At 46.0% G+C, this 27,726-nt stretch overlaps 1 protein-coding gene across 4 annotated transcripts in view; it reads right to left on the minus strand.

Annotated features, from left to right (window-relative positions):
* ZNF385A (zinc finger protein 385A) overlaps window positions 1-27,726 on the minus strand; it is a 238,716-nt gene that overhangs the window by 91,445 nt on the left and 119,545 nt on the right. For 3 of the 4 annotated variants that reach the window (XM_048489921.1, XM_048489922.1, XM_048489925.1), the window contains one exon: window positions 4,434-4,618. In XM_048489921.1, the coding sequence (XP_048345878.1) occupies window positions 4,434-4,618 (185 nt within the window). The remainder of the gene's footprint in view (window positions 1-4,433; window positions 4,619-27,726) is intronic. The other variant, XM_048489923.1, reaches the window with a different exon arrangement.

Below are 27,726 nucleotides of genomic sequence, written 5' to 3' on the forward strand. Positions count from 1 at the left end.
ATTCAGATTTCAATTTATACACATGCTCACATCAGATCTAATATCAGTAAATTTTGGTTGGACAGACAGGATACATTGCAGAGCTGAACCTTTTACTAGCTTGGCCAAAGGATTTATCTAAGTTCCCCAGAATAAAGTTTTTCCTACCTTGTCTGCCAGTCATCCACATGGCTGGACAGCACTTGCCAGCCCAACGGGACACTGAAGGTCAGTAGCTCCCCCTGCTGGTAAGTGCCTAGCAACACAAGAGGGAAAACGCCTGCAGGTGCCCGCAAGTGTCTTTCTGACCCAAACTAGACATGGGTTGCCGAACAGTTGCAAAGCGGCAGGCAAAATTTGTAGCAGAGAAGTGGTGGGAATGAGGAGTGTTTTGCTTGCCCGGGGGGGGGTAGCAGAAGAGAGGAGGATAGGCTGTTCCTGACTGTCTTCTCTCCCCTGCTATTTGAGATGAAAACTATGATCTACACACTTTGCCATACTGATTAAAGCTTGCATTTTTCACATACCCGTTTCCCCGAAAATAAGACAGTGTCTTATATTAATTTTTGCTCCCAAAGATGTGCTATGTCTTATTTTCAGGGGATGTCTTATTTTTCCGCTCCACAGCTGCATGCTCTGGTCGACGGGCATGCTTCCAAACAAAAACTTTGCTATGTCTTACTTTCGGGGGATCCTTTATATTTAGCACTTCAGCAAAACCTCTACTACGTCTTATTTTCAGGGGATGTCTTATTTTCGGGGAAACAGGGCATGTATTTATTTTCCCCATTTGGAGCAAAAGTTGTTCAGATCTGGATTTCAAAGGGGGATGGGGAAAGAGGGGGAAGATGGATTACAAATAAATCCATAAATCAGAAAAAGGATCTCACCTGGACACCCCCTCGCCCCTTGCTACATGGGTCATCTCAATCTCCCGCCAGTAGAGGGCACCCCTATACAAGCCAGCTGGTCAAATACTCCTAACACAGCAGAAGTCCCTCACCCCCGACTGTGAAAAAAGCCCACTTACTGCACTGTACCACAATTTTAACTGGGAACATTTGTGGATCTTGAACTGTTCATTCAGGCAGATGCTAGAACTCAGAAGAAGTTAGGAAATTCTAGGCATGCCAACTCAACATTTAATATTTTAGGGCTGTGATGCATTCATTCTGACCCACTAGGCCCATAAGAGGTAAATATTTCACAGGCAATCATCTGGTTCTCCTCCATATATGCACAAGAAGAGGTTCTGCTTTGACTGACCTCTCCAATAAATAGCCAATCAGGCATTCATTTGTATTGCCTTGACCTGCAAAACTGCCTTCTGGCCAGTAGCCAGTGTTAAGGTCTATAAAAAGCCAGTAAACTCTGCAGTCAGCCTAAAAAATATTTTCCCCCTTTTGCTACTGAATCCAACTGTCCCTGCTTGCCAGGTACTAAACCAGCCTATGCTATTTCACCCTTGCATCAAATGTATAATGTAACTTGTAACCCAGCCAGAGCCCTGTGGGGATCGGACGGGATAAATGAAAGAACGAAAGAACGAAAGAATGAACGAACGAACCAACGAACGAACTAGAGGAGCTTCTCTGGAGACTTTACACAGTTTCAGAGTTTTATTCAAACCATGCAAAGTAACTTGTTGTATGGTTGTTGTGGGTTTTCCAGGCTGTGTGGCCGAGGTCTGGTACTTCTTGTTCCTAATGTTTCGCCTGCATCTGTGGCTGGCATCTTCAGAGGTGTATCACTGTTACACACTGTGTCTAGACAGACTTCTCTCTGTGATAAACCTCTGAAGATACCAGCCACAATGCAGGCGAAACGTTAGGAACAAGATCTACCAGACCACGTCCACACAGCCCGGAAAACCCACAACAACCAGTTGAATCTGGTCGTGAAAGCCTTCGACAATAGCTTATATGGGCTTACGATGCCAACATCAGATCTGCAATGGCTACCAATTTCTGGTCTGCAAGAACTGGATGAGTAGCTACTTTGCATGGGTCAAAGCAAACTTCAAAGGAGACCTGGAGCCTGCACCAGAACTAATGGAGAAGCATGTAGACTTCCTTGCCGGTGTCACACTTCAATCAGGCCAATTACCAAGCAGCAACACCAGAGGTGTATGAGAGGGAAGTGACGCAAATGTCCTCCAGGCACCCCCCCCACAGGTCGCATAACCCCGACCCACGCATTGCGTAACCCTGCCCCCTGCTGCCAGCTCCTGCTCTCCCCAGGGCCTGGGGAGAGCAGAAGCCTGCCTGTACAAATCCTGGGAGGGTGGAGCAGAGGCATAACTAGGGGAAATGGAGCCCGGGGCATAATCTGAGTTTTCGGCCTCCCCCCACTCCATTTTCCCTAGATACAGTGAAGGGGGGAGAGAAATCAAGCCATCTGCCAATCTCACAGAGGAGCACCCAGGTCTACTGCTGGGCAGACTGGAAGGGGTTGAGTCAGCATGCTGGCATAGGCTCTGGCTCCGATGGTCAGCATCCTCCCTCAACCTCTGGCGCCCACCTTAAAGGCAGAATCTGGGATCCCCCCCAAAAAACCCAGCATCACTTTCAATGTTGTTTAAACTGAGGACCCCAGATTCTCCCTTTAAGGTGGATTTAAAAGGAGAATCTGGGCTCCCTAGTTTAAACACCATTGAAAGTGATGCTGGAATCCACCCCCAAACAGCATCACTTTCAATGGTGTTTAAATCCACCTTAAAGGGAGAATCTGGGATCCCCAGTTTAAACAGCATTGAAAGCGATGATGTTTTGGGGTAGATTCTCACCCACACTGAAACAGCATCACTTTCAATGTTTAAACTGGGGACCTCAGATTCTCCCTTTAAATCCATGTCGAGGAGGGTGGATTTAAAAGGAGCATCTGGGGAAATTTTGGGGGGTGCCTGCTGTCAGGGGGTGAGGCGGTTTATAAATCACATAATAAATAAATAAATAAATAAATTGTTAAGCTAGCAGCACCAAACTTTCCGAGTATCTTTAGGAGACTCTCCTGATGATACCATCCAGGTTTGGTGAAGTTTGGTTCAGGGGGTCCAAAGTTATGGACCCTCAAAGGTGTAGCTCCCATCTTCTATTAGCTCCCATTGGAAACAATGGGGGATGGGGGCACCCTTGCTGGGAGTCCATAAATTTGGACTCCCTGAACCAAACCTCACCAAACCTGGGTGGTATTATCAGAAGAGTCTCCTGATAAATCCCCGAAAATTTGGTGCTGCTAGCCTAAAAACTGCACCCCCTGCAGGCCACAAACTGAAAAAAACACTAAAAAATACACACACAAACAAACCTGAATTTTTGCGCCCCCCCACCCCTCGTGACCAAATGAGGGGGCACCCGGGAACATTTGACTCCCTATGTCCCCATGGCAGATACGCTCTGCAGCACAATGGAGTGCGTGGAAACCCCCTGAGTAAGTCAGTTCTCAGACTCATCTGCTAAGAGAAAAGGTGGTATCTCCTTTCATACACTTGAAACTGACTTATACTGAATCAGACCCTTGGCCCATCAAAGACAGTGTTGCCAACTCAGACTGGCCAGGGTTTCAGGCTGAGGTCTTTCATATCACCTACTAACTGATCATTTTAACTGGAAATGCTGGAGATAGAACCTGGGACCTTCTGTATGCCAAGCAGATGCTCCTCCACTAAGCTAGGGGTTTCCAACCTTTCCGAGCCTGCAGGCACATTTGGAATTCTGACGCAGCAGTAAAATGGCTGCCACAAAATGGCTGCTGCAGAAGGCAGAGCTGGCCACAAAATGGCTGCCACAGTTTAACTTCAGTAACACACTGTAGATCCTTGTGCTGTGGCGGCAACTGCTGCTAAAGCAACATTTTTAAAATATATGCACAGCCAATCAAGTGTCCAATAGTTAATCAGACACATTACAGGGCCCTACCCACTTTATTGGTGGGTGCAAGAAAAGGTGTCAGTGGGTACCATGGCTCCTGGGGCACCACGTTGGGCATCCCCTCTACTAAGCCACGGCCCTCTCCCCAACAGCGGATATAGCAGTGGCGTAGTGGTGCATTCTAATCTGGAGGAACTGGGTTTGATTCCCCGCTCTGCCACTTGAGCTGTGGAGGCTTATCCGGGGAATTCAGATTAGCCTGTGCACTCCCACCCTCGCCCACCTCACAGGGTGTTTGTTGTGAGGGGGGAAGGGCAAATAGAGTGTAAGCCCCTTTGAGTCTCTTACAGGAGAGAAAGGGGGGATATAAATCCAAACTCTTCTTCTTCTTACTGGGGTTTCAGTTTAGACTGCCAGGGCTAATGTTATCCCCCTCTTCCTCCCCCCGACCTTCCAGTGCATGTGTCCTGGGCGCCTCACCTGGCATTCCCAGAGGCCAGGTGTCCAATCCAAAGCCCCTTTTCTCTGGTGGGGAGCACAGGAAGAGAAGAAGGAAAGTGGGAGGAGTTATACAAACAGTCCTACCCGAGCCTGCACCTCCTGGGCCGGAAGCAGCCACGGCCTTACCGTGTTGAAACCTGGGAAGAGGCCCACAGCTGGCTGCGCTTCCATGGGGAACGAGAGGAAAGGCTTGAGATCCAGGGGCGGCTGCATCATGGCGGGCGGCGGGCGCAGGATGGCTGGGATGGGGCCAGCCCGACTCAGGCTGCCTAGGCAAGGAGAGACAAAGAGAAGCGTCAAGGGGGGGTTGCCCGGCAACACAAGCAATGCAGAGGTCTGTCACAGATAGAGCTGATGACCTCCAGTGACTTGGTAATCTCTGGGGATTACAACTGATCTCCAGGTGACAGAGGTCAGTTAACGCTGATGGGAATTGTAGTCCATGAACATCTGGAGAGCCACAGGTTGCAGACCCCTGCTCTAGAGAAAACAGCTGTTTTGGAAGATAAACTCCAGGGCATTATACTCTGGCTGATTCCGCATGGGCCAAAAACAGCAGTGTGAAAACAGTGTGAAAATGGTGTAAAAGGGTTTAAAATGGTGTAAAAGGGTTTATACTGTTTTCAAACCGTTTTCACACCACCGATTTTGGCCCATGCGGAATCAGCCTCTCTTAGAGCCTCTCTCCTCCCTAAACCCACCCTCCTCAGCCACACACACACACACACAAATCTCCAAATATTTCCCAATCTGAAGCTGGCAACCCTAGTCTAGGAATTGGGAAGGAAAGTCTGTGATCTTACTGGAAGTTTTGGCTATCCTGGATCAGACAAGAATTAATTGAGATGCTGGACGGGGGAATGCTGCAATGCAACCAAGCAATTACTGAAGCAGCCACAGTAAGTAGGCCCTGGATGTAAATATTTCAAGCTCTCACACACAAATAGCCTACTTCCACATTTACATTTGCAGGTGGTCTTTGTATGTCGAAACAGCAACTTTCAGCTCTATCTCAGACTTAATTCTGTTTCAGACTTGGCCTTTTATCAGTACTCTACGCATGCAGGTGTGCAAATATCGATGAACGTAGAAAACAATTTGGGTAATTTATGTTAAGCAGATTTTTGAAGACTGTTTTGCCCCTCAGGATATCAGTTTGACTTGTCACTTGAATATCCCCTCTAGGACTCTGAGAGACATTTGAGAGGGGTGTGTGTGTGTGTGTGTGTGTGTGTGTGTGCTTCCCTTCCTTCCTCTCCCCGTAACAGATATCTTGTGAGGTAGGTGGGGCTAAGAGTTCTGAGAGAACCATGACTAGCCTAAGGTCACCCAGCAGGTATGTGGAAGTGCGGAAACACATCTGGTTCACCAGATACGCCTCTGCCACTCAGGTGGAGGAGTGGGGAATCAAACCCGGTTCTCCGGATTAGAATGCACCTGCTCTTAACCACTACACCCCACTGGCTCTCTTGAGGAGGAGAGCGAGCTCAGCTTGGATATTATTCCAGAGTCCACCCTCCAAAGCCATTTGCTCCAGAGGAACTGATCTCCAGCCCCCACCTGGAGGTTGACAACCCTCCCAAAGATAAGCAAAGTAGTATGATACTGTCAGTAGACCATCATATTCTTTATAAGACTGATTAGAATTACTACTACTACTACTACTACTACTACTACTACTACTACTACTACTACTACTACTACTACTACTACTACTACTACTGTATTTATAAGCCCACACAGTCAAGGTGGATTGCAAAATACGAAAAGGAATTCAATCAGGCAGCAAAACCCTATCATTAACAATGCAGTAAAACCAGGATTACAAAACTGAGAAGCAACACAGGCCGAAACTGTCAAGGGCAACCAAAAGCAATCCAGGGCATGACGTACTATAACGAAGAAAAGCAGAAGACATTGCAGTAAAAAAAAAGAGAAAAAAAGGTTCGTAGCTCCTTCCCAAAGGAGTGCCAAACAGTATAGATTAGATCCTGGACTCAATGTGTAACAGACTTCTCTCTGTAATATACCTCTGAAGATGCCAGCCACAGATGCAGGTGAAATGTTACGAACAAGATCTACCAGACCACGGCCACACAACGGAAAACCCACAACAACCAGTGTAGATTAGATCACCCTAACGCAGTGATTGCGAACCTTTTCGAGACCAAGTGCCCAAATTGCAACCCAAAACCCACTTATTTATCACAAAGTGCCAACACGACAATTTAACCTGAATACTGAGGTTTTAGTTTAGAAAAAACGGTTGGCTCCGAGGCTCACGTTACTTGGGAGTAAGCTTGGTGAAGCAACCGTGCAATGCTTGTGAAGCAACAGTGCAATCACGACCCTAGGAGGGTTTACTCAGAAGCAAGCCCCATTGCTAGCAACCAAGCTTACTCCCAGGTAAAGGATCATGCCCAGGCTAGCTTAGATGTGTCTGTGTGCGTGTGGGTGATTCCCCCCCCCCATGAGGAACTCTGTGCACGTGTGCCCACAGAAAGGGCTCTGAGTGCCACCTCTGGCACCCGTGCCATAGGTTCACCACCGCTGCCCTAACGTGATTTTTAACCATAGCATGTATGAGTTCAACATTTTTTGAAATGCTTGTTTCACAAATGCACATGCTTTTAAAAATGGGGTTTAAAATCCTGCATGTAAGCAAACCCACTATATGAGGTAGGTTGAACCAAGAAAAAGTTTCATGCACATGGTTCGTTGGTGAGCTTCACGGGCCAGCAGGTACTCGAACCTGTTCATGGACTACAAATCCCATCAGCCCCTGCCAGCATGGTTGCAGACCCCTGCTGTAGGGCAACTGTACACATATACATTTCTGTGTGTGCATAGGTTTCTGAATATGTGCTGTGCATGGCTCATGGTAGCTCTAACTGCTGCAAGGGCTCAAAGGGATTCTAAGAATCCCAGTTCCCATTCCGCAATTGTGGGTGCATGTTTTCTGCATTGTGCCCACCTTATCTCTTTTAATCCTTTATTTTGTAAACAGTAATTAACAAAACAGAAAAAAGAAACCATGATCAAATTCTAGTTGCAGTTAGTTCTGAAGACTAAGAGACAAAACCATGTTGTATTATATTATATAACAAAGAAACGGTTACCAATAATAATACTTAATATGAATTCTAATAATCCAAAATATATTAAAACACTTAATTTCAAGAATATGATGCTGTATTAACCTTGCACAGTGAAAGCACTCTTTCCCACACTGGGCTGGCCCTTTAAGATAGAAATGATTCCTGTCAAATAAACTTGGAGGTTTCTCACACCATGCATGCTGGACCGGGCGGCATATATTTGAACCGCAGGAAGTCCCAACTCATGGCATGCAGGTGGACTCATAAATCAGCCCTGCAGTTTTGTCTATAAATAGATGTAATCTACATCCCAGACTGTCAGTTCACACATCTGGGAACCAGGGTGGCGAAGCGGTTAGAGTGGTTAGAGCAGGGGTGTCCAACTCTGGCGCTTCAGATGTTCATGGGCTACAATCCCCATCAGCCCCTGCTGGCATGGACACCTCTGGGTTAGAGTATCAGACTAGGATCTGGGAGACACAGGCTCAAATCCCACTCTGCCATGGAAGTCCACTGGGCAGCCTGCTGCCAGTCACTCTGTGCCTAACCTACCTCACAGGGTAGTAGTTAGGATAAAACAGAGAACAAAAGCCGCTCAAGTTCCCCAACAGGGAGGAAGTATAAATGAAATCAAACATTGCATGGAAGCAAACTGGGGTTTGCATACCGTACATTTGCTCCCTGAAAGGAAGCCGGAGCAAGTTGAGCAGAATTTGTTCCTTTCTCCCCACTATTCAGTCCTAGGACGCTGAATATCCATGGGAACGCCACAGAGTGCCCTGTATCTGCTGTGAATACATTTATCCTCTGAAAAGCCACTTTCCTCAATCCCCATTTCTTGCATGACAAGAAAACTGGTGCTGAAAAGTTCAGTGCTAGGAGCCTATTATTTGTGCACAGGATGCGCCGAAAAACAGTGAAACTGACAGTGAAATTGACAAAAATGCTTTCAGCTTCTCTGCACTCCAAAACTAGCCCTTTTCAGACTTGCAAGTAAAGATCGAAGTACCAAAAACAGCCCTGAATCTGGTTTTTTTCTTTTGAGAAGAATTTGCACATCCACCCACTGATAATTTCCTCAAAGACAACAAGGCAACTCACACAGATTCCTCCCATTTTAATCCTTACAACAGCCCTATGAGGTAGCCTGGGCTGAGAACAGCCCTAAGCCACCCAGTCAGCCTTGACATCTCAGAGAGTCTAACCACATGATACATTTTCCCCAGAGACATCCTCAACGCCATGTGGCTTGGAAGCTCCATGTTTGGAACTTGATTTCTGGGTGTTTGAGGGCTCCCCTGGGATCAGAGCCATAGAACGAACGAACGAACGAACGAACGAACGAACGAACGAACGAACGAACGAACGAACGAACGAACGAACATATCTATCTATCGATCTATCGATCTATCGATCATATTTAATATACCTCCCCTTCCCCAAAGGGCTCTGGAATGTGAAGAAAGGAGGGTTAAGAACACAGGCTGCATGAAATACCTCAGGGAGCCACTCAGGGTCTCACTAGGGACATTTAATATTTATTGACGCACTGCATGTTACATTACCTCAATTAGGCAAATTGTGGCCTCCAAGGCCCTTTTATGGTACATGGGTTGGGGGAGGGATCTTAACCCCTTCTTTCCACACACCAGTCACAAAACCAGGTGCCCACATATCTGGAAAAGTTCCAAGCGTATACCTCCCAGCTCACATTTGTAGACTGAACACAGGGACATACCTTGGAAAATTATATCACACAGTTAGGATCTCAGGGAGAATCTGAACTCAGGTCTCCCATTTTCTGGTTAGCTCCCATTGGAAACAATGGGGGATGGGGGAACCACCTTTGGGAGTCCATAACTTTGGACCCCCTGAACCAAACTTCACCAAACCTGGATGGTATCATCAGGAGAACCTCCTAGAAATACCCTGAAAGTTTGGTGCTGCTAGCTTAACAATTGCACCCCTGACAGTAGGCACACACCCACCCCCCAATTTCCCCAGATGCTCCTTTTAAATCCATCCCCTTTGGAATGGATTAAAAGAAAGACTCTGAGGACCCCAATTTAAATATTAAAAGTGATGCTGTTTCAGGGTGGGGGATAATCCACCTCAAAACAGCATCATTTTCAATATTGTTTTAACTGTGGACCCCTGATTCTCCCTTTAAGGTAGATTTAAAAGGAGAATCTGGGCTCCCTAGTTTAAACACCATTGAAAGTGATGCTGTTTGGGGGTGGATTCCAGCATCACAATGACCGCCCATGGGAGGGAGGCAAAACTCAGATTTTGCACTGGGCTCCATTTTCCCTAGCTACGCCTCTGCCCGGAGAGGAGGGCAGAAGGGACTGCCGGCTGGGAGCCCAGCCAATGGGGAGGGGTAGAGCAGGGGAGTCTGCCGTTCCCAGCCTCGGAGAGTTGCTTTTGTGAGCACTGAGGCTGGGGGCAGGGCTTGGGGAGGCGGGGCCACACCCCCAGGGGCAGGTGGGGCATGGCCCCGCCCCTGAATCCACCCCATAAAAAATCTATACCTACGTCACTGTTCCCCACTCTGTCACTTGAGCTGTGGAGGCTCCTTCCCCCCTCACAACAAACACCCTGTGAGGTAGGTGGGACTGAGAGCGCTCCAAAGAACTGTGATTAGCCCGAGGTCTGTGACTAACTCAGCTGGCGTGTGTTGGAGTGCTCAAGCCAATCTGGTTCACCAGATAAGCCTCCACAGCTCAAGTGGCAGAGCAGGGAATCAAACCTAGCTCTCCAGATTAGAGTGCACCTGCTTTTAACCACTACACCACGCTGGAGGATCACCTTAACAGAATTCCCTGGTCCAGTCCTTCCCATACTTTTCTTTGCCTACATGACTGAGCTTCAGCTTTTAGCATGAGAGCAAAGCAAGGTTGGATGACCTAGAGCACTCCCGGCACCTTGTAACTACTTGGACTGCGAGAAACAGGAGAATTGTTTGCTGCCAGCCCATGAACTCAAAACCAGCGGTTCCTGGAAGAACTGATGGCAAAAAAAATAACGCTGTTCGGAAACATCAGTGGCTGGCCAAGACTTGGCTGGGCATCCTTCCCCCATCTTTGTGCAGAAAAAAACCAAGGTGGGATATACCTTGTTTCTTCTAGGACCTGTAAAGAGAACACAGGGGCTGGTCCGTCTTCAGCACCGTAAAGTGGAAATTAAGCTGTCTGGAATTTTGCTGGCCAATTTGTGCTGTTTATCAGAACAGAACCCCTATTTTGTAGTCTCTGTCCCTGGTAAAATCACTGTCCCTAAATTTTCCGGTGGAGGGTGCCTTGTCAAAATTATTAGAGTTGCTAGACAATGTCATTCGCCATTCCCTTGCCAGGTCCATTCCCTTGCCAGGACTATGGATGCATCATTTTCCTGCGCAGCAGTGCAGTAGTGGCGTAGTGGTTAAGAGCAGGTACACTCTAATCTGGGGAACCAGGTTTGATTCCCCACTCTGCCACTTGAGCTGTGGAGGCTTATCTGGGGAACTAGATTAGCTTGTGCACTCCAGCCCATGCCAGCTGGGTGACCTTAGGCTGGTCACAGTTCTTTGGAGCTCTCTCAGCCCCACCTACCTCACAGGGTGTTTGTTGTGGGAAGGGGAAGGGAAAGGAGATTGTAAGTCCCTTTTGAGTCTCCTCACTGGAGAGAAAGGGGGGATATAAATTCAAACTCTTCTTCTTCTTTTGAATAACCTCTACAAACAAGACCAAAAGAATCCCTGGGTAGGATGCAGAATCTGAGCCAGGGTGGTCTAGTTGTTAAGCTGTGAGACTAGGACTAGTGTCTGGGGAAAATCCCTACTTGGGCTGCGGAAGCCTCCTGGGTGACTTTATGCTGGTCACACATTCTCAGCCTCAACCCTGGCAAGTATTTAGATGAGAGGCCTCCAAGGAATACCAGACCCGTGATGCAGGGACAGGAAATGGCAAAAAACCTCCCAACTTCTCTCACCCTGAAAACCCTACGGAGTTGCCAGAGGTCAGTTGTAGTCAGTGGTGGGATTAAAATTTTTTAGTAACAGGTTCCGATGGTGATGGGATTCAAACAGTGGCGTAGCTCCAATGGGGCTGGGTGGGGCACGACGGGGGTGTGGCCAGGCATTCCGGGGGTGGGGCATTCCTGGGCGGGGCTGTGGCAAAGATGCAGGGCGCACGCGCCCCAGGTGGAGTTCCCGTTCGCCCCGCCTCTAGATTCAAATAATGACTGTTTAAAGTATTAAAAAAGCAATATACCTTTTGGTAGTGTATTATTTCTTTTTCATATAATTATATTGATTGATTTTAAATAATAACATAAGTAAGGAGAGAAACCAAAAAAAGTTTATATTCAAACATATCTAATTGTCTTATCTCTCTCAACCCCGCCCCCACTAAAACATCCTATATTGCCTCCCTCCTTCCCATATCTCCCTCCCTCCCTACTTTCTACTTCCCCTTCAGATTCCTATAACTACTTTATCTATTCCACTTGAAAAAAAACTAACAGAGGGAGAGATCCAATATCCTTAATCTAAAAGAGTAGTTTAAACTCCTCTCTTTCCAATATAAATTTCAAGGGGGAAAAAGAAAATGAAAAATCTTTACCTATAATACTTTCCCAACCTTTATATCAATGAACAAAAAAAATAGAATTACTATACATTGTATTATTTCATACAGTTCATACACACGTGGGGGGGTGCCATGGGGGGCAGGAGGGCTGCAGGGGGCCTTGGGGGGCGATTTTGCATCCCCCACTTGACGAGATTTGTTGTACCCAGGGACAGAGATTACCCCCTTGTCCCTAAAGGAGTTAATCATTAATAACCGGTTCTCCAAACTGAGAAAATTTTAGTAACCGGTTCTACTGAATAGGTGCGAATAGGCTGCATCCCAGAAAGGTGGGATATAAATTCAAACTCTTCTTCTCTTCTTCTCAGTACGAATGGATTATGGTGTTGTGAAGGGATCACAAAAGGACAGATCAGTGATGAAGGGATGAACTGCCCACATGCCCGCTCCCACTTCTGCCCCACCACCACGCCCCCACCCCTGCCCCCACCACGTGACTGCAACGGAGGTGCCCAGGGCAAGCCATCCCGGATGTCCCCATTGCAGCTACACCTCTGGGACAGATACTGCATGCCATGGTAGGACTTTAATCCTTGAAACTTACTGGGTGCCCCCTTCCTGAGAAACTCAGCTTTCGTCATTTAATAAGGCAAGCTTCTAGTCCTCATGACCAAGAATATATGCTTGGAAGTGTGTGAAGGATACCCTACTGATGTCTCAGAAACAGGAGCAAGTATCATTTCCACTGGTTTTGGTAGAGGAAGACACACCTTCTCACACCTCCCCGTTATTAGCAAACTGCAGTAAATCACGCAGAATGGTAAAAAGGGGGGGGGGGGAATGCAGGATGAGCCCCGCCAAAGAAAGCAATTATGCAAACCTCTCTGCTTGCTGAATTTATGTAGGTTGCAGGATTAGGTTTTTCTGTGTACAGAATTCAGATGATCCTTTAAAAAGGGGAAGGGGGTTAGGCCACATTGCACACAGCCCTGGACATACACTCACATCAGTGCGAGGAGATGCCAACGCAGCATGTTTATGCAAATCAAGCTGACGAGCTTCAGGGTGCAAGCAGCCTGATGAATGGCTGTGATTAAATCAGCTAAAGCTTAAAACGCAGGAGGAAATTTGCTACTTCCAGCCTGATCAATCAGTGAGCCTGACGGTAGGCAGATTTGGGAGATGAGGCAATCCTGAAGTGCTCCTCTCTACGGCGGATGTATAGTAACATCTCTCTGTTCACAAAAAAATCTGCCAATCCTCATCTTGTGTCCCACCTTTTTGTTCTAGCTCAGACAGGTTCAGAAATTGGTATAACTTGCAATGGACTACACTGCGTTTGGGTAGAGTTAAATCTGAAATAAATGTAGAGACGGCAGATTTGGCCTTAATAAGACTGACCTCATTTCCTCGCAACTGCAAATTCATTTCACTGAACTTTGCAAATAGTTCTGATCAACAAGCAATGATAAAAACATTTGTAATGGGAAGGGAGTCTCAGGTTCTCACCTCAAATCTTTATGTATGTATGTATTGTGTAAATGTGTGCGTGTGTGTATACACACACACACACACACACACACACACACAGGGATAACCTTGAGATTGGAACCTCTCCCATTTTAGACATTAAGTAGTTCAGCACAATTTAGTGAATGGGATGGTCTCTGATTTTTCATAATTAGATCTAAATTTTACATAATTACATTTCACCTTGTACTGCCTGCCCTGCCCTGCAATTCATGGTATCTTGACCCTGTACTTTTACATACCCACATAAACAAGAAACATATGACGGAACAAAATTCTATTCAACTTTTAAAAGACAGGACAAGACACTGGCTGCCTCTCCCTCTGGAATCTAGAGATGCGGTTGCCATGAAAGTCATTTCCGAGTGGCAGGGCCTCCCTCCATATGGACCATGCATCATTTACAAGTCACATATTGCATTTATTGGAAGGCAGTGTCAAGGAAATCCTCCAGGAGATCAGGGATCATGGTTGGTGTGCAAACAGCTCTGGCAAAGCAGTTACAGAAGTATCTTTCAGCAGCCTCCCCACAGAGTTTAATTCCGATTCCAAATTAAATTGGTCACTGATGAGGCTGAACCAGCCAGGCAGATTACAGGCCACACTGCTCTAACACTGTCTTTACTGAGAAGTGAGCAGCCCCAGTGCAGTCTTACTACTCTTTCTAAGTTGGCAAGCAAAGGGTTGTCACTACAGAGATGAAGGGCAGGATGGTGCCACTCTGCTCACTGAAAGAAAACCACGGGCTCTGTCAGCAGTCAGTTCAATGTCAACAATTCAGACAATGTGTGACTCCAGGGTCCCCCCCCAATACCTTATGGCCTTTCCCACAACAGAAGGGCAGAGGTGTAATGTGAGCAGAAGCAAGAAACCACACACAGGGATCTGTTTCAAGACCACTTTTCGTTGTCACTGTTCAGCGCTTGGAACGAGCAAACTGAACCAGACTTGCCCACGTTGGACAAAACCCCTCTTTTCCTGAGCAGGTGGGTCACCCCTCACAGTCACTTGAGCAGGGCCAAAGAGAGGAGGTGCCCGTTTGGAACGGCACATCAGTTGCCTTCTGCTTGCCTGCCTGTTCCCGCTAGGTGGGGCTGGGAAGAGAACAAAACCGGCTGCTCTGAAGGTTGTGTCCTTGCTGTGCCCAGACTGTCCCTGGCACCAGCGCTGCAAAGGACTAGGATGGCGCAGGGGCTTAAAGCAGCTTAGCATCCACTTTTCCCAACAGCCCAGTGGCAACATTCCAGAACGGGAGCCAGAGAATGGCTCCAGAAGCCTACAGAGATAATAAGGCTCCTCGTAAATTTCAAATCGCAAGTGAGCAAATACACACATACAGCAGAGGCCAAACACCCTTGAACACGCATGAAGCTGCCTTGGGCTGAGTGAGCCCTTTGGGTCTATCCTGTTCAGTCCTGTCTATTCAAATGGCAATAGCTCTCCAGGGTCTCCAGCAGAGTTCTTCCACCTGACCTACTAATGGATCTTTTCAGTTGTAAATAATGGGAGCTAAACCTGGGAACTTTGCATGCAAAATTCTACCACTAAGCCCAGTGGCGTAGCTATGGAGGGACCCTGGGTGCCACTTCCTGGGGGCACACTGCAATGCCATGACCCCCTCACAACTGCAGCACACCCAAACTCTCTGTGGAGATGGGGGTGTGGTGAGCCTGGCTGGCCCACTCCTGATCTCCTTGTGGAGATTGGAATGGGGTGAGCCCTAATTGCTTTTGCAGTTAGGGCCCTGTGGGACCTTGGTGAGTTCCGCAGGGCCTGTAAAAGTGTGTTATTCCACCGGGCTTTTGGGGAGGCCAGCTGTGGATTGCCTGCCCCCGCCTGATGCTTGTACTATGCTACGCCTCCCGGTTTCCCCTCCCGGTTTTAGCTTTAGGTTCAGATGCCATCGATAATAATTAGTATGGGTTTTATGATGTTGCTGTTGTGTGTGTTTTTAAGGGTTTTAACGTTGTTTTGGGATTTTGAAATTTATTATGTGTTGTCTTTTGTTGTTTCTTGTTGTACACTGCCCAGAGCCTTCGAGGGTGGGCGGTCTAATAAATTTAATAAATAATAATAATAACTGCGCCCCTGCCCCGAAATCCACAGGAAGTTTAAGAAGGGGGCAAGGCTGGGGGGTCGCAGAGTCCAGGCTGGGCCCTCTGCCCCGTTTTTGAGACTACACCTCAGACCGAGCCGCAGCTCATTCCCTTGACAATGAACCCATGAAATTGCCAAGTCAGACCCTTCACCTGAGAAGCTCAGTCCTGTCTATACTCTGACAGGCAGCGGCTCTCCAGGGTCTGGAGCGGAAATCACACCTATTAGCTGTTCCTTTTAACCCAGATTTTTTTTTCTGCGGGGCGAGAAATATGGAGGGGATTTACGTTAGGATCAGAATCCATGCAAAGTTCTCCCCACCCCTCAACCCGGGTGTTTTACCAGGTTTATCCCAGTTTAATTGGAGCAGAAGTGGCGTAGTGGTTAAGAGTAGGTATACTCTAATCTGGAGGAACCGGGTTTGTTTCCCCGCTCTGTGGAGCTGTGCTGTGGAGGCTTATCTGGGGAATTCAGATTAGCCTGTGCACTCCCACACATGCCAGCTGGGTGACCTTGGGCTAGTCACAGATTTCTGGAGCTCTCTCAGCCCCACCCACCTCACAGGGTGTTTGTTGTGAGGGAGAAGGGCAAGGAGATTGTAAGCCCCTTTGAGTCTCCTGCAGGAGAGAAAGGGGAGATATAAATCCAAACTCCTCCTCCTCCCTCTTAATTAGTGATGCCACGGATTGGATCTGGGGTCTTCTGCATGCAGAGTCATGCTCTACCTCTGAACCACAGGTGCTCCTCTTACCTAAGGCAACCATGACAATAGGCTCTGCTAACAAAAGCTCATCTGTATTGTCGAAGGCTTTCATGGCCGGAATCACTGGGGTGCTGTGTGGTTTCCGGGCTGTATGGCCGTGTTCTAGCAGCATTCTCTCCTGACGTTTCACCTGCATCTGTGATCCTCTGAAGATGCCAGCCACAGATGCAGGCGAAACGTCAGGAGAGGATGCTACTAGAAACGTCAGGAGAGAATGCTGCTAGAACACAGCCATACAGCCCGGAAACCACACAGCACCCCCAAAGCTCATCTTTTTGAGCATTTGCGATAATGACACATGGAACATGAACATGTCATTTTATTTGTCAGCCATAGGCCATGCACACAGTGCCAGCAATTACACATATGAATTACAGACAAGGTTCAAACCAGTAGTTATAAAGCATAAGACAAAATTAAAATCATAACAATGTTAGAACAGCCTCTATATGTCTATGCACCGACACAATTGCTCTCCTTCCTTCTAAACTTAATCGATAAGAACATAAAAGAGGCCACTTCCTGAGTGATTTCTGTAAAAACATCGGCCATGAGAAAACACAATTTATTTCCCTCACTATCTTTCAATTTGTCTAATATGTTTGTAAGATATTTATCTCTGATATGGAAGTATAGAGGGTGTATTACATAATGTAGAGCATCCTCTATCTGGCCGGAACCACAAACACAAATATGTCGGTCGATTGGCTTATTTGCATATCTTCCATTGAAACAGTTAGAGGGAAAGGACTGAAATCTAAGGCTAGTAAAAGCCTGTCTTAGATTTGCATTTGTGAGATTATGAAGATAGGGGGCCAGACATTTGTGTTTCTTTATCCTGAAAAACCAGGGAGCAACATTTGAAGTTGCAGCACTTTCTTCATCCATGAGGGCGTCTTTTTTAAATAGTTGCTCTCGTATTTTACTAACTTCCCAGTCCTTGATACAATCTTGGGAGGATATCTCATAGAAATGTAATAGTATACATAACTGTTGTTCCCACATATTAGTTTGATTCCTATAACTTAAACAGAGACTGGCTACATGTTTGTGAGACAGACTTGTTAATCTTTTATAGTGTAAGAGCAGCCTAAGATGAAATCTTGTTTTTATTGCAAGAACACCAGTTTCTAAGGCCCTTTCTGCAGAGCAAATTCTGAGCGGTTTACAGCTGGGATTAACGAACCCGGCATAGCCCTAAGAACTTTGCATGGCTGGCTATCTCATGGACTTTGGAGAGGAGATGTCTGAGGGGGGATATGATTGAAGTCTATAAAATTATGCATGGGATAGAAAATGTTAACAGAGAGAATTTTTTCTCTCTTTCTCACAATACTAAAACCAGGGGACATACATTGAAAATGCTGGGGGGAAGAATTAGGACTAATAAAAGGAAACACTTCTTCACGCAACGTTTGATTGGTGTTTGGAATATGCTGCCACAGGAGGAGGTGATGGCTACTAACCTGGATAGCTTTAAAAAGGGCTTGGAAAGATTTATGGAGAAGTCGATCTATGGCTTCCAATCTTGATCCTCCTTGATCTGAGATTGCAAATGCCTTTCCACTTGCCTGGCCAAAATAGTTTGTTTTAGTTGCTGGTGTGAAATATTTCTTAAAACCTGGTAGCTCAATCTGTGTGGGTTCTATACACAAAGTTTCTTGTAAACCAATAATGTCAAATTGCTTTAAAGATTCCTAAAGCATAGGTGTCAAACTCGCAGCCCTCCAGATGTTATGAACTACATTTCCCATCATCCCCTGCCAGCACATTGCTTGCAGGGGATGATGGGAACTGTAGTCCATAACATCAGGAGGGCCGTGAGTTTGACATCTAAGCCCTAAAGGATCTATCTGGTATTTTTGAAGACCATCCTTCCACATTCCAAGAAATAGCCTTCTGTATTGATCTTGGAGCCTTGCATCAGTCTCACTCCTCTATCTGTTCAGGATGCCCATCAACATCACGAAAAACACAACCATTAGTAGGTAGTAGGAGAGATTGAGTTTGTTCAGGCTGGGGTGGAACAAGGCTGACGTTGTTCTGTTCTACATTTGAAAGAGATACTTTAGACAGTTGGGGGCTTGATAGAACAAACCTTAAACGATTTCTGTTGCATAGTAGAGTCCAGTTCTAAAATTCCTAATTCTTCCAACTCTTGGACCCAGGATTTTCCACAAGGCACTGTATTTTGCATGCTATAAACCGCTAGAGATTGGCATGTATCTAATTCAACTTCACATATATCCGGCTTCTTTTGAGTGGGGGAGGTTGAGGGATTTGACACTAAGTCCTCCTCTTCATTAATTAATAATGTGTTTACCAGCATTGGAGTTGTACCATAGATGAAAATCCAGGATTAGATACTTGTGGAGATTGTTTGTTTAAAACATCCTTATCAGGTAAGGCTGTGTTGAAGTCTTCCTTAAGCCCACGAGACTGGCAAAGGGCATCTTTTAGTTGGTCCAGTATCACCATTATCGTGTACTGTTGCTCAGAAGCCAAATTTAGGTAAGAATTTTTTATCTAAACTTCCAGTATTTCACTTCCCATGAAGGAAGAATCATTCAATTCATTTTTGAAATTGTTAGCAATTTATTTGGATTACATATTAAGTGGATGCCAGTTTGCAAAATATTCCCTTTAGACGTGTCTTCTTCTTCCATAGTTGGGCCATGTAAATTTTTGTCACATTTGGATTTGTGCTGTGTAACTTCTGCCAGCTCATACAGAATGCTGTGGAGATATCTCCAGTCTTCAATGATATTTACAAGTTGTTTCTTATCACCGGGATCATTTAGAGAGGTTTTGTCACCTGTAGTAAATACTGTAGGAGTCCATTGTTTTTATTTTTGTCTAGGAGATCAATGAGAGTTTTAGCCTTATCGTCCTTAAAAACTCTGGTTATGATTATATTATACCAAGCATATAAGCTGTCTTTCAACTTCAGTAGTTTTGGAGACCTACCGTAGGTGATTTAAAGGAGAGAAAGATTCTGCTGTAGTTCTTTACTGGAGGGAGCCATATATAAGAATCTAGCTCGCTATCCTTTATTCTGCAGTTTAATAATCTGCTAAGTGAATTCCTAATTGTATTATAATTCGTCCATCTATTGTAATTTAACTTGGTATTTCTAATGAAAATGGCCACTTGCGTTCTCTGAAGAGACAGAGGTGTAATATGTTGAGAATCGCTGTAGACACCGTTTTTTTGGGAACATATCCATCTTTTGTAGTATCATGAGTCATCAGTTGTTGATGATACAGTTTAGAAAAATAATCTAGTTTACTAGACAAAGTAGCAATATTCCTTGGTAAAAGTTCAAACGTCTTGGCAATTAGCACAGCCTGTTGAGACAGAAGATCATGGAACATGTGCTCATTTTGTTCAATCCACGAAGATTCGATGGAGAATATTTTGTTTATATGTCCGAAGTGTACTGGCGTAAGGCCCAAATTTTCCTCATTGTTTTTGAATGTTTTGCTCAACAACAATGAGATTGAAGTAACAGTATTGGTTGCAAACTTCCTGTTAAATGTGCTGAGAAAACTATGATTGCCTATTTGTCTTTGGTTCCGCCTGTACTAAATTTCTTGACTTTGTATAATGCCTATTAAAGGTTATCTGATCTGATCTGGTCAGTTTGTAGGAGGACTGTCCCAAGGAATAGCTTGAACTGGCTGTTGAGCCAGTAGTTCATTAGCTGAAGGCTCGCCAACACTCACAGAGGAATCTGTGCAGGTGTTAGAATCAAGCAGTGTTAATGGCGTTTTAGGAATCAGATTTAAGGGGGTCGAAGGTTTAGAATTCAGATCAAGAATTGAACATTTATTAGCATGTGCAAAACAGTCCCAACCATTTTCAACACAGAACTGATCCCTCTTTCTTTCTTTGCACATTTTCTGTGAGTTATAAGTCTGAGAGTTTGCTGAACGGTGGTGTTTCCTTGACCCCATCTCTATTGGGAGTGACGGTTAGATAATGCAATCCAGATGGTAAGTTCAACATATATAATTAGTGTTCGGCAAGACTGAACTTCTTATCAGAAGAAAAATATCCAGGCCATGTAATTAAAAGGCATATAGTAACGCAAGTGGCACATTAAATATAGTATAAAATCAGAGCTCAAAAAGTTGAAGGTCACCATTTAACATTAACTGTTAATTTGACAGTTATAATGGAAACAAATAATATACTGCTGGCTAAAAACGTGCTAGAAGCACTAAGAAGCAGTCTCTTAATAGTTTTTAAAGTTAAAAGATTTAAAGATTGATTGGAGCAATCTTATGAAGATAAGATTGATTGGAACAATCTTATGCTCCCACAACGCCATATTTTCTTGGCAACCAAGTATGAATTGTATGAATTGTATCCCCCTCCCTCCCCTCCCACTCCCTCCATTAGGGTGGGTGGGCCATGCCCTGGGTGGGCCCACTCCCCATATCCAGATGCTGGGCCCCCTCCCCTCCCTTGCATACCATCCCTACCTACCTTTCCTCCCTTGCATGCCACCCCTCCCTCTCCCCTCCACTAGTGTGGGTGGGCCATGTCCAGATGCCGGGGCCCCTCCCCTTCCCTCCCTTGCATGTTAAGTAGTTAGGAGCAGACGAGTCTTCCCCATGTTATTTTCCCAAAACCAGATTTTTTGAGAATATTCTAACTTCTACATGGCGCATACAGGAAGGCATCTGGCTGTCCAAGAAAACAGCAGAAACTGTTAATAGAAGAATCCTTATGTACGAGTGCGGACACAGCACCCCTCCTTCATGCAGCCCCCAACAACAACCCCCCCCCCCACACACACACACAAACTTATGGAATTAGAAGGACTGCAGTGTTGCAATGGCTAAACTGCAACGGAGGAAAATTTTGAATCGATCAGGCATGGCATGAGTCATAAACACTAGAAAATGCTACAAGGAGACAATCCCCTTTAGCAATGCCAGTGAGGTTATGAAAATGGAAAAATTGGGAGGGGGGGTTGCATCTTTCCCTCCCTCATTGGCCCAAAGCTCTGCAGGAATCCAAATATCAGAAAGAGAGAGGAATTCCCAGCACTTGGAAGGGGATATGGGGAATTTGAGATTCCACCCACCATGAACCAGCAACAAGAGCAAAAAAATCAACCATCTGCCTGTGTTAATGTAAGTGTGTTTTTCTCCTAACGAGGCCAAGAAGAATATCAATAAAAGATGGCACTGCAATTCATGTGGGTGTCGACAGCAGGATGGGTGTTTGGATTTGTGTACAGTAAAGGGGGAAAAAGACTCCTTTGCAACAATGATCTGGGGCTGGTGCGGGGGGGGGGGGGGGGGCGGTCCTTCAGAAATCTAATGCTGGCATTTGGAATGTGAAATCCCCCACAAACACACACAAAATGCATGTGCATGGCTGGTAGCTATGATCTGAATGCTGTCTCCCAAGAATCAGAGGGGTCCAAGACCCGCAAAGAAGTGGGAAATCCAAATGGCACTCCCCCTTCTCATAACAGAGCACAAACTGTTGGGGAACTTCCCTGTGCAAACCCCACCAAAATGGGAAGCAGTGTGGAATTCGGTTTGTGCAAGAGAGCGTCCCTGGTTTCCATTCTGTTTCTTCATACATACCCACACCCTAGTGGGGACTGAAAGCAGCTTACAACTCCTCTCTTCCATTTGATCTTGACAACACCAATCCTGTGAGGTAGATTAGGCTGAGAGAGGATGACAGGCCCAGGTTTACCCAGGAAACCTTTATGGCAGAGTAGTGATATGAACATGGGTCCAGGAAATGGAGAATTAATTCACAAATCTACTGTCATCTTTTGGTGAAAAAGAGTATATCAATGTGGCTTTTCAACCGGGGGGGGGGGGGGGGGGGGAGTGGCCCAGAACTCTTCGTTCACTTCCTCGAATGGTCAACGGCCTAACAATTTAAGACTGGCTGCTGACTGCAGCTCAAATCTTTCACCTGCCACAGTGAGCAATAGCAGCATTTTGTAAGACAGTGGTATAAGGTTGCCAACCTCCTGGTCGGGTCTGGAGATCTTCCAAGATTGCAACTGAACTCCAGGCTACCGAGAGCAGCTCCACTGGAGAAAGTGGATGATTTGGAGGATAGATTCCATGGCAGTGGTTTCCAGCCTTTTTTTAAAAAATCACGTACCCTTTGGCAACCCATTTTCCTAATGTTGCACCCCCAAATTAGCAAACCTATTATGTAATTTTTTTTCATGTACCCCCAAATGCTCTGGCATATAGCCCAGGGTGGGAACCACTGCTCGTTGGTATTATACTTCCTCCTCAAGTTAGGGCTGGTAACACCAGATTGGGAAATTCCTAGAGATTTGAGCTGGAGCCCAGGGAGGGGAGGGTTCGGGGCAGGGGAGTGATTATAATACCACAGCTTTTCTCATCTCAATAATCTGAAATCACTTGTAATTCTGGGTGATCTCCAGGCCCCACCTAGATGTTGGCAACACTATCTCAACACTAGAGACTAGGACCAGGAGTAATGCCTTTAAGGTGAAGGAAAAGACATTCCACCTAAACATCAGCAAAAAAACTTCCTGACAGTAAAGGCTGCTGGACAGTGGAATGCACTACCTCGGAGTGTGGTGGAGTCTCCTTCTTTGGAGGTTTTTAAAGAGAGGCTGGATAGCCATCTGTCGGGAGTGCTTTGACTGTGTGTTCCTGCATTGCAGGGGGTTGGACTGGGTGGCCCTTGGGGGTCTCTTCCAACTCTAGGATTCTATTATTCTATAAACTCTGCCCCCACCCCACCCCCGGGCTCTATCTCTAAGTATTTCTCAGTGCAGAGTCGAATATTCTGTGCTGAAGCAAAAGCCCCGCAACAGCCAGGCAGGTGCAACAGGGTTTTTGCAAAGGTCCTAGCTCCGTGGTGGTGAACCTTTGGCACTCCAGATGTTATGGACTACAATTCCCATCAGCCCCTGCCAGCATGGCCAATTGGCATGTAGTCCATAACATCTGGAGTGCCAAAGGTTCGCCACCACTGTCCTAGCTAATAGTAGACCTGGGATTTGGGATAAGGGGGAAATATTCCATGCTTTTTTAACCTTAGGGTTGGCAACTCCAGGTCAGGAAATTCCTGGAGCATTGGAGAGCAGAGTCTGGGGCAGGTGGGGCTTAGAGAACAGAGGGACCTTAACAGGGTGTAATGCCCAACAGGGTATAATGCCATAGAGTGCACCCTTCAAAGGAATCATTTTCTCCAAGGGAAGTAATCTCTGTCATTTAGAGATCAGCTGTAATTCTGAGAGCTCTTGTAGAGTTGGCAACTCTGTAAACCTGACCAAAGGCCTCTTCACCACCCAAGAGGCCTTTACATTTCTGGTGGTTTCTCTCTCACACTCGCAGTTGCTCACATGCTTTGGAAAGTGCAGGATGATTCTGTAAAGTCACAATGCTGGAAATAGCCCAGACTTGGCGACTTCCAGTTCCCCTTCCCCTTCTTCTTCCCCTTCCTCCCGAACCACCCTCCCCCCGCCACCATAAAGCTACCCGCTCCCCTCAGCTGCTCAAAAATGTGTTTCAGAAAACGCAGCCAATTAAATATGTTCAAAAGTGGGGCAAGCGTTCAGGCAGGGGCTGAACGGAGTGAGGATTAGGGGTGGGCTCAAGGGAACGGGGAGAGGAGACACCATCGCCCCTGAACTGACTTGCCAATTCCCAGCTTGTACCAAGGACCTTGGTTAAGGACCAAATGAACAGGGAAGGGAAAAAACTGGGGGACCCAGTGTTATCTCCCCCTTCATCTAACTTCCTCTACATAGCCATACATCCTCCAGCAAAACAAAGCAAAATAAACAGCAGTGGCAGAACTTTGGGGTTCTTTCCCCACAGGCAGACTGGGCTGAATGGGTCTCGACCTCATTAAATGTGGATCTCTTGACACAGTCGAACTCTTCTAGGCCCAGAAATCAACCACATCTGGTCTGACAGGAGGTGAAAAGTTAGGATAGCCGGGACAAAAATTGGTAAAAAAAAATACAGGCCATTTCAGAGCTGTAGCACCAGGAACCAGGACATTCATTTTAGGCCACAAGCCTGTGATAGCCTTGTAAATACAGCAGAAACAACAGTGAGTCTGCTCTTGTACAAAAAAAAAAATTGTTTCTTTCTCTCAAGGAGGTGTTGGGTTTGAAAGTCTAAATGGATTCTATCACCTCAGGACTCCACTACCTCCCATCAAATTTAACCTGCTGCATTGTGCTGGCCAAGCACTTCAGAGAGAGGAAAGTCACAATCCCATCCCCCAGTCTCCCAGCAAGCCTTCGGGGATTGACTGATTTCCTCTTCCCCTTCTCCCCACCACTTCCAAGAACAGGTCTCCTACCTAGGCAGGTCTCAGCATGAAAAAAAAGGGATGTATCTCAAAGGAAATCTAAGCATAATTGAGTTTGCCCCTTGTTTTGAAGTCCTGGATGTTTGGCGGGCGCTTTAGCAGGAACAGAGACAAAGATCAAATCTGAAATCAGAAAAACAGCCCTTGCCAAATGCATGCATACAGACACAAGGACCCCCCTTCACACACTACACACCCATGTATTAAGTGACATACTGATATTGTGCAGCCACCTATATCGTCTTACACCCTTGACACAGCACACGCTTCAATACCACAGAAGTGCAAAATTGTGCGCACCATGCACCTCAGCAAAGTCATATCTTAAGCTCGATCAAAGCAGTACCTTCTCCAATGCATCACGTTCCCCTGCGTTATGAACATGCCTCAGCATGCTGCACTACATGGGAGGTGCAGACACATCTTTACTCTCCCCGATGTCATAACTGTACATTTATTCAGTCATACCCACAGACAGGGCCTCAAGTCAGAGGAAAGTCACAGACACACACACATCCAGACGGCACCAAATATTTGTCGTTAACTCATATTCCATTGCTGACCTAAGAGAGGCAGTTCTCAAACAAAGACACTTCAAAGGGAAATTACAGGGTAAGATTGCTGAACCTGAGTTAATTCACAAGTTCAGAACAAAAGAACCCCACCCCACCCCACCCCCACCCCCACAGGGCTAAATAGGTACATAGGATCATTGCAGAGGGGAAGTTTCTGCCCCCAAGCATTTCTGCTGTGCTCTAATCAAACTGATTACAATATGCATTGTACCTTTGCATCCTTTACAAGTATTCTTCGCATCACCACCCACTAAGTTAAAGGAACACAGATCTCCACTTCTATTTTACTCATGTCTGACATAGCGTGCTTTGACTCTTGAAAACTTACACCTTGAAACTCTTGCTAGTCTCTAAGGTGCTACCAGATTTGCATCTAAGTGAATCTAAAATCACCCTAGAAGGGTAGAAGAAATAAATGGGGCAAGCACCAAATGCTATGAAGACTGAAGTCCTGTTATCTTGTTCTCTCTGCACTCCAAAACAGAGCAATAGCATTCCTCTTCTTACACCTGCATGCATCCACAGAGGAATCAGGGCCCAATGCAAACCTTGAAGGAGCTCCATTCCATTGGTCAGGTCATAGTGCGGTCAAGAGGGAGAAGGGAATGCAGGTGAGACAAAAGCCTTTTGTTTGGGGGACCGGCAGGTGCTGGGAGTGCTATAGGGCAGGCCGCTCCTTTTTGAGGAAGGGACTGCTAAGAACAAGGACGGCCCAACGCAGATTTCCTCGCAATCTCCCCCCTCCCTCACCTACAGAGCAAGCGTTCTGAGAAACTCGAAATGGGGGAAATACAGAGTTTGCTCCCTGTACACATACCCACTCACATCAGATATCAACCACTGGCCTTGAACCTCAGGGATGGTAAACTCTAAACAAGGGGGGGGGGGGATCTAGAGTAAACTGACTGGAAGAGATTAAAAAACCCACTCCTCTCCACAATGCACCATGCTTCTCTCTCTGTCTTCCCAAAAACTTAGAGGAGTTTGAGCTCTAGTTCTTTGGTCCCTGAAGTTACTGCTGACCTGGATTTTCTTTACAGACACAATGCTTGTGACACCCTTTAAGCAGTTCCCAAGATCAGTATGCAGAGAGACAGAAGAAGCACAGCAGACAGGGAGGATTCAACCTGCCTTTGCTTTACGGCCTGCAGAGGAAATGGTCAGGACCAAGAGATGCTCAAATTACTAAACCACAACTAAAACAAAAGCAAAGAGAGAGAGAGAGAGAGAGAGAGATCTGAAGGTCACAGGGAATCCAGGCACCAAGCCATGGTTCTCATACATGTCTGCAACAACTGCAGTAGATACCTCAAGTGAAACTTCGCTGTACAGACAATGATATGAGATAAATAGCCCTAGCTGACTCTGAAGTGGCAGAAATATAAAAGCCAACTCAGCCCACTAGTATGCTGCTCACAACTCGAGAACTTGCATTCTGCAAGAGGTACTAGAGCGAGATGACTGCCCAAGTAAACCAAGCTACATGTCCAGGAAAATGGTGAAAAAGCCAACTGCGTGTCTACTTCCTCTGGCAAAAAAAAAAGAGTCAAAGGATATGTCAATTACAACATATTTTTGTCTGTGAAAGTGTTCTAAGGGCAAGAAGGAGATCATATTCCAGAACTGCAAAAAATTGGACCAGCCCACATATTTTAATGTGGTCACAAGTAGACTTTTGGATGAACTTTGGTGAAAGAAGTACACATACGCTGTGTTAGAAACCACCAAAAGTGCACCAAGAACGGGTTTCTTTGCAGTTTGTACTGATTATATAAATTAAATGAATGTGTTTTTATTCTTCTCATGGGGTGGGAATTAGGCAGGCCTTAACCGCAAGGGGATCTGGTCCTAACAATGTCCTGATTGGCACTTCCAGTATTAGTCTAAAGGAAGTCACTGCCAAAGGCCTGAAAAATTGGCCAGAGAGACATGGGAATAAATAAACCAATACTCCTGTCTGCCCTTTTAAAGTGTCAGAGAGAAATGGACACTTTTGGTTCACTGATGGATGTTCAGACTGAGCAAGGGGATTTTGGAACTGTCTCTAATTGGCTGCAAGAAAGCCTGCTTCATACTGTATTAGAGAGCTTCAGCTAATTTAAATTGTCCTGGTTAGAATACAACAGTGATTCCTGCTCAGTGGCCAGGGAACCACGTATATGACATGGCTCTTCCAAGCACTCTTCTCTCGGACGACACCTGTCCCATGTTTCAGGAAAGTGGGAAAGGCCCTTGCCTGGTATGGCTTCCAGCTGACAGGTAGTGCTCACCTTGAAACAGCTGCTGCTAGAGCAGTGGTTCTCAACCTTCCTAATGCCGCGAGCCTTTAATACAGTTCCTCATGCTGTGGTGACCCCCAACCCTGACATTTATCCATTTTACAGATGGAGAACACTGATG

Source organism: Sphaerodactylus townsendi, linkage group LG03 (assembly GCF_021028975.2).
Source record: "Sphaerodactylus townsendi isolate TG3544 linkage group LG03, MPM_Stown_v2.3, whole genome shotgun sequence".
Classification (NCBI taxonomy): domain Eukaryota; kingdom Metazoa; phylum Chordata; class Lepidosauria; order Squamata; family Sphaerodactylidae; genus Sphaerodactylus; species Sphaerodactylus townsendi.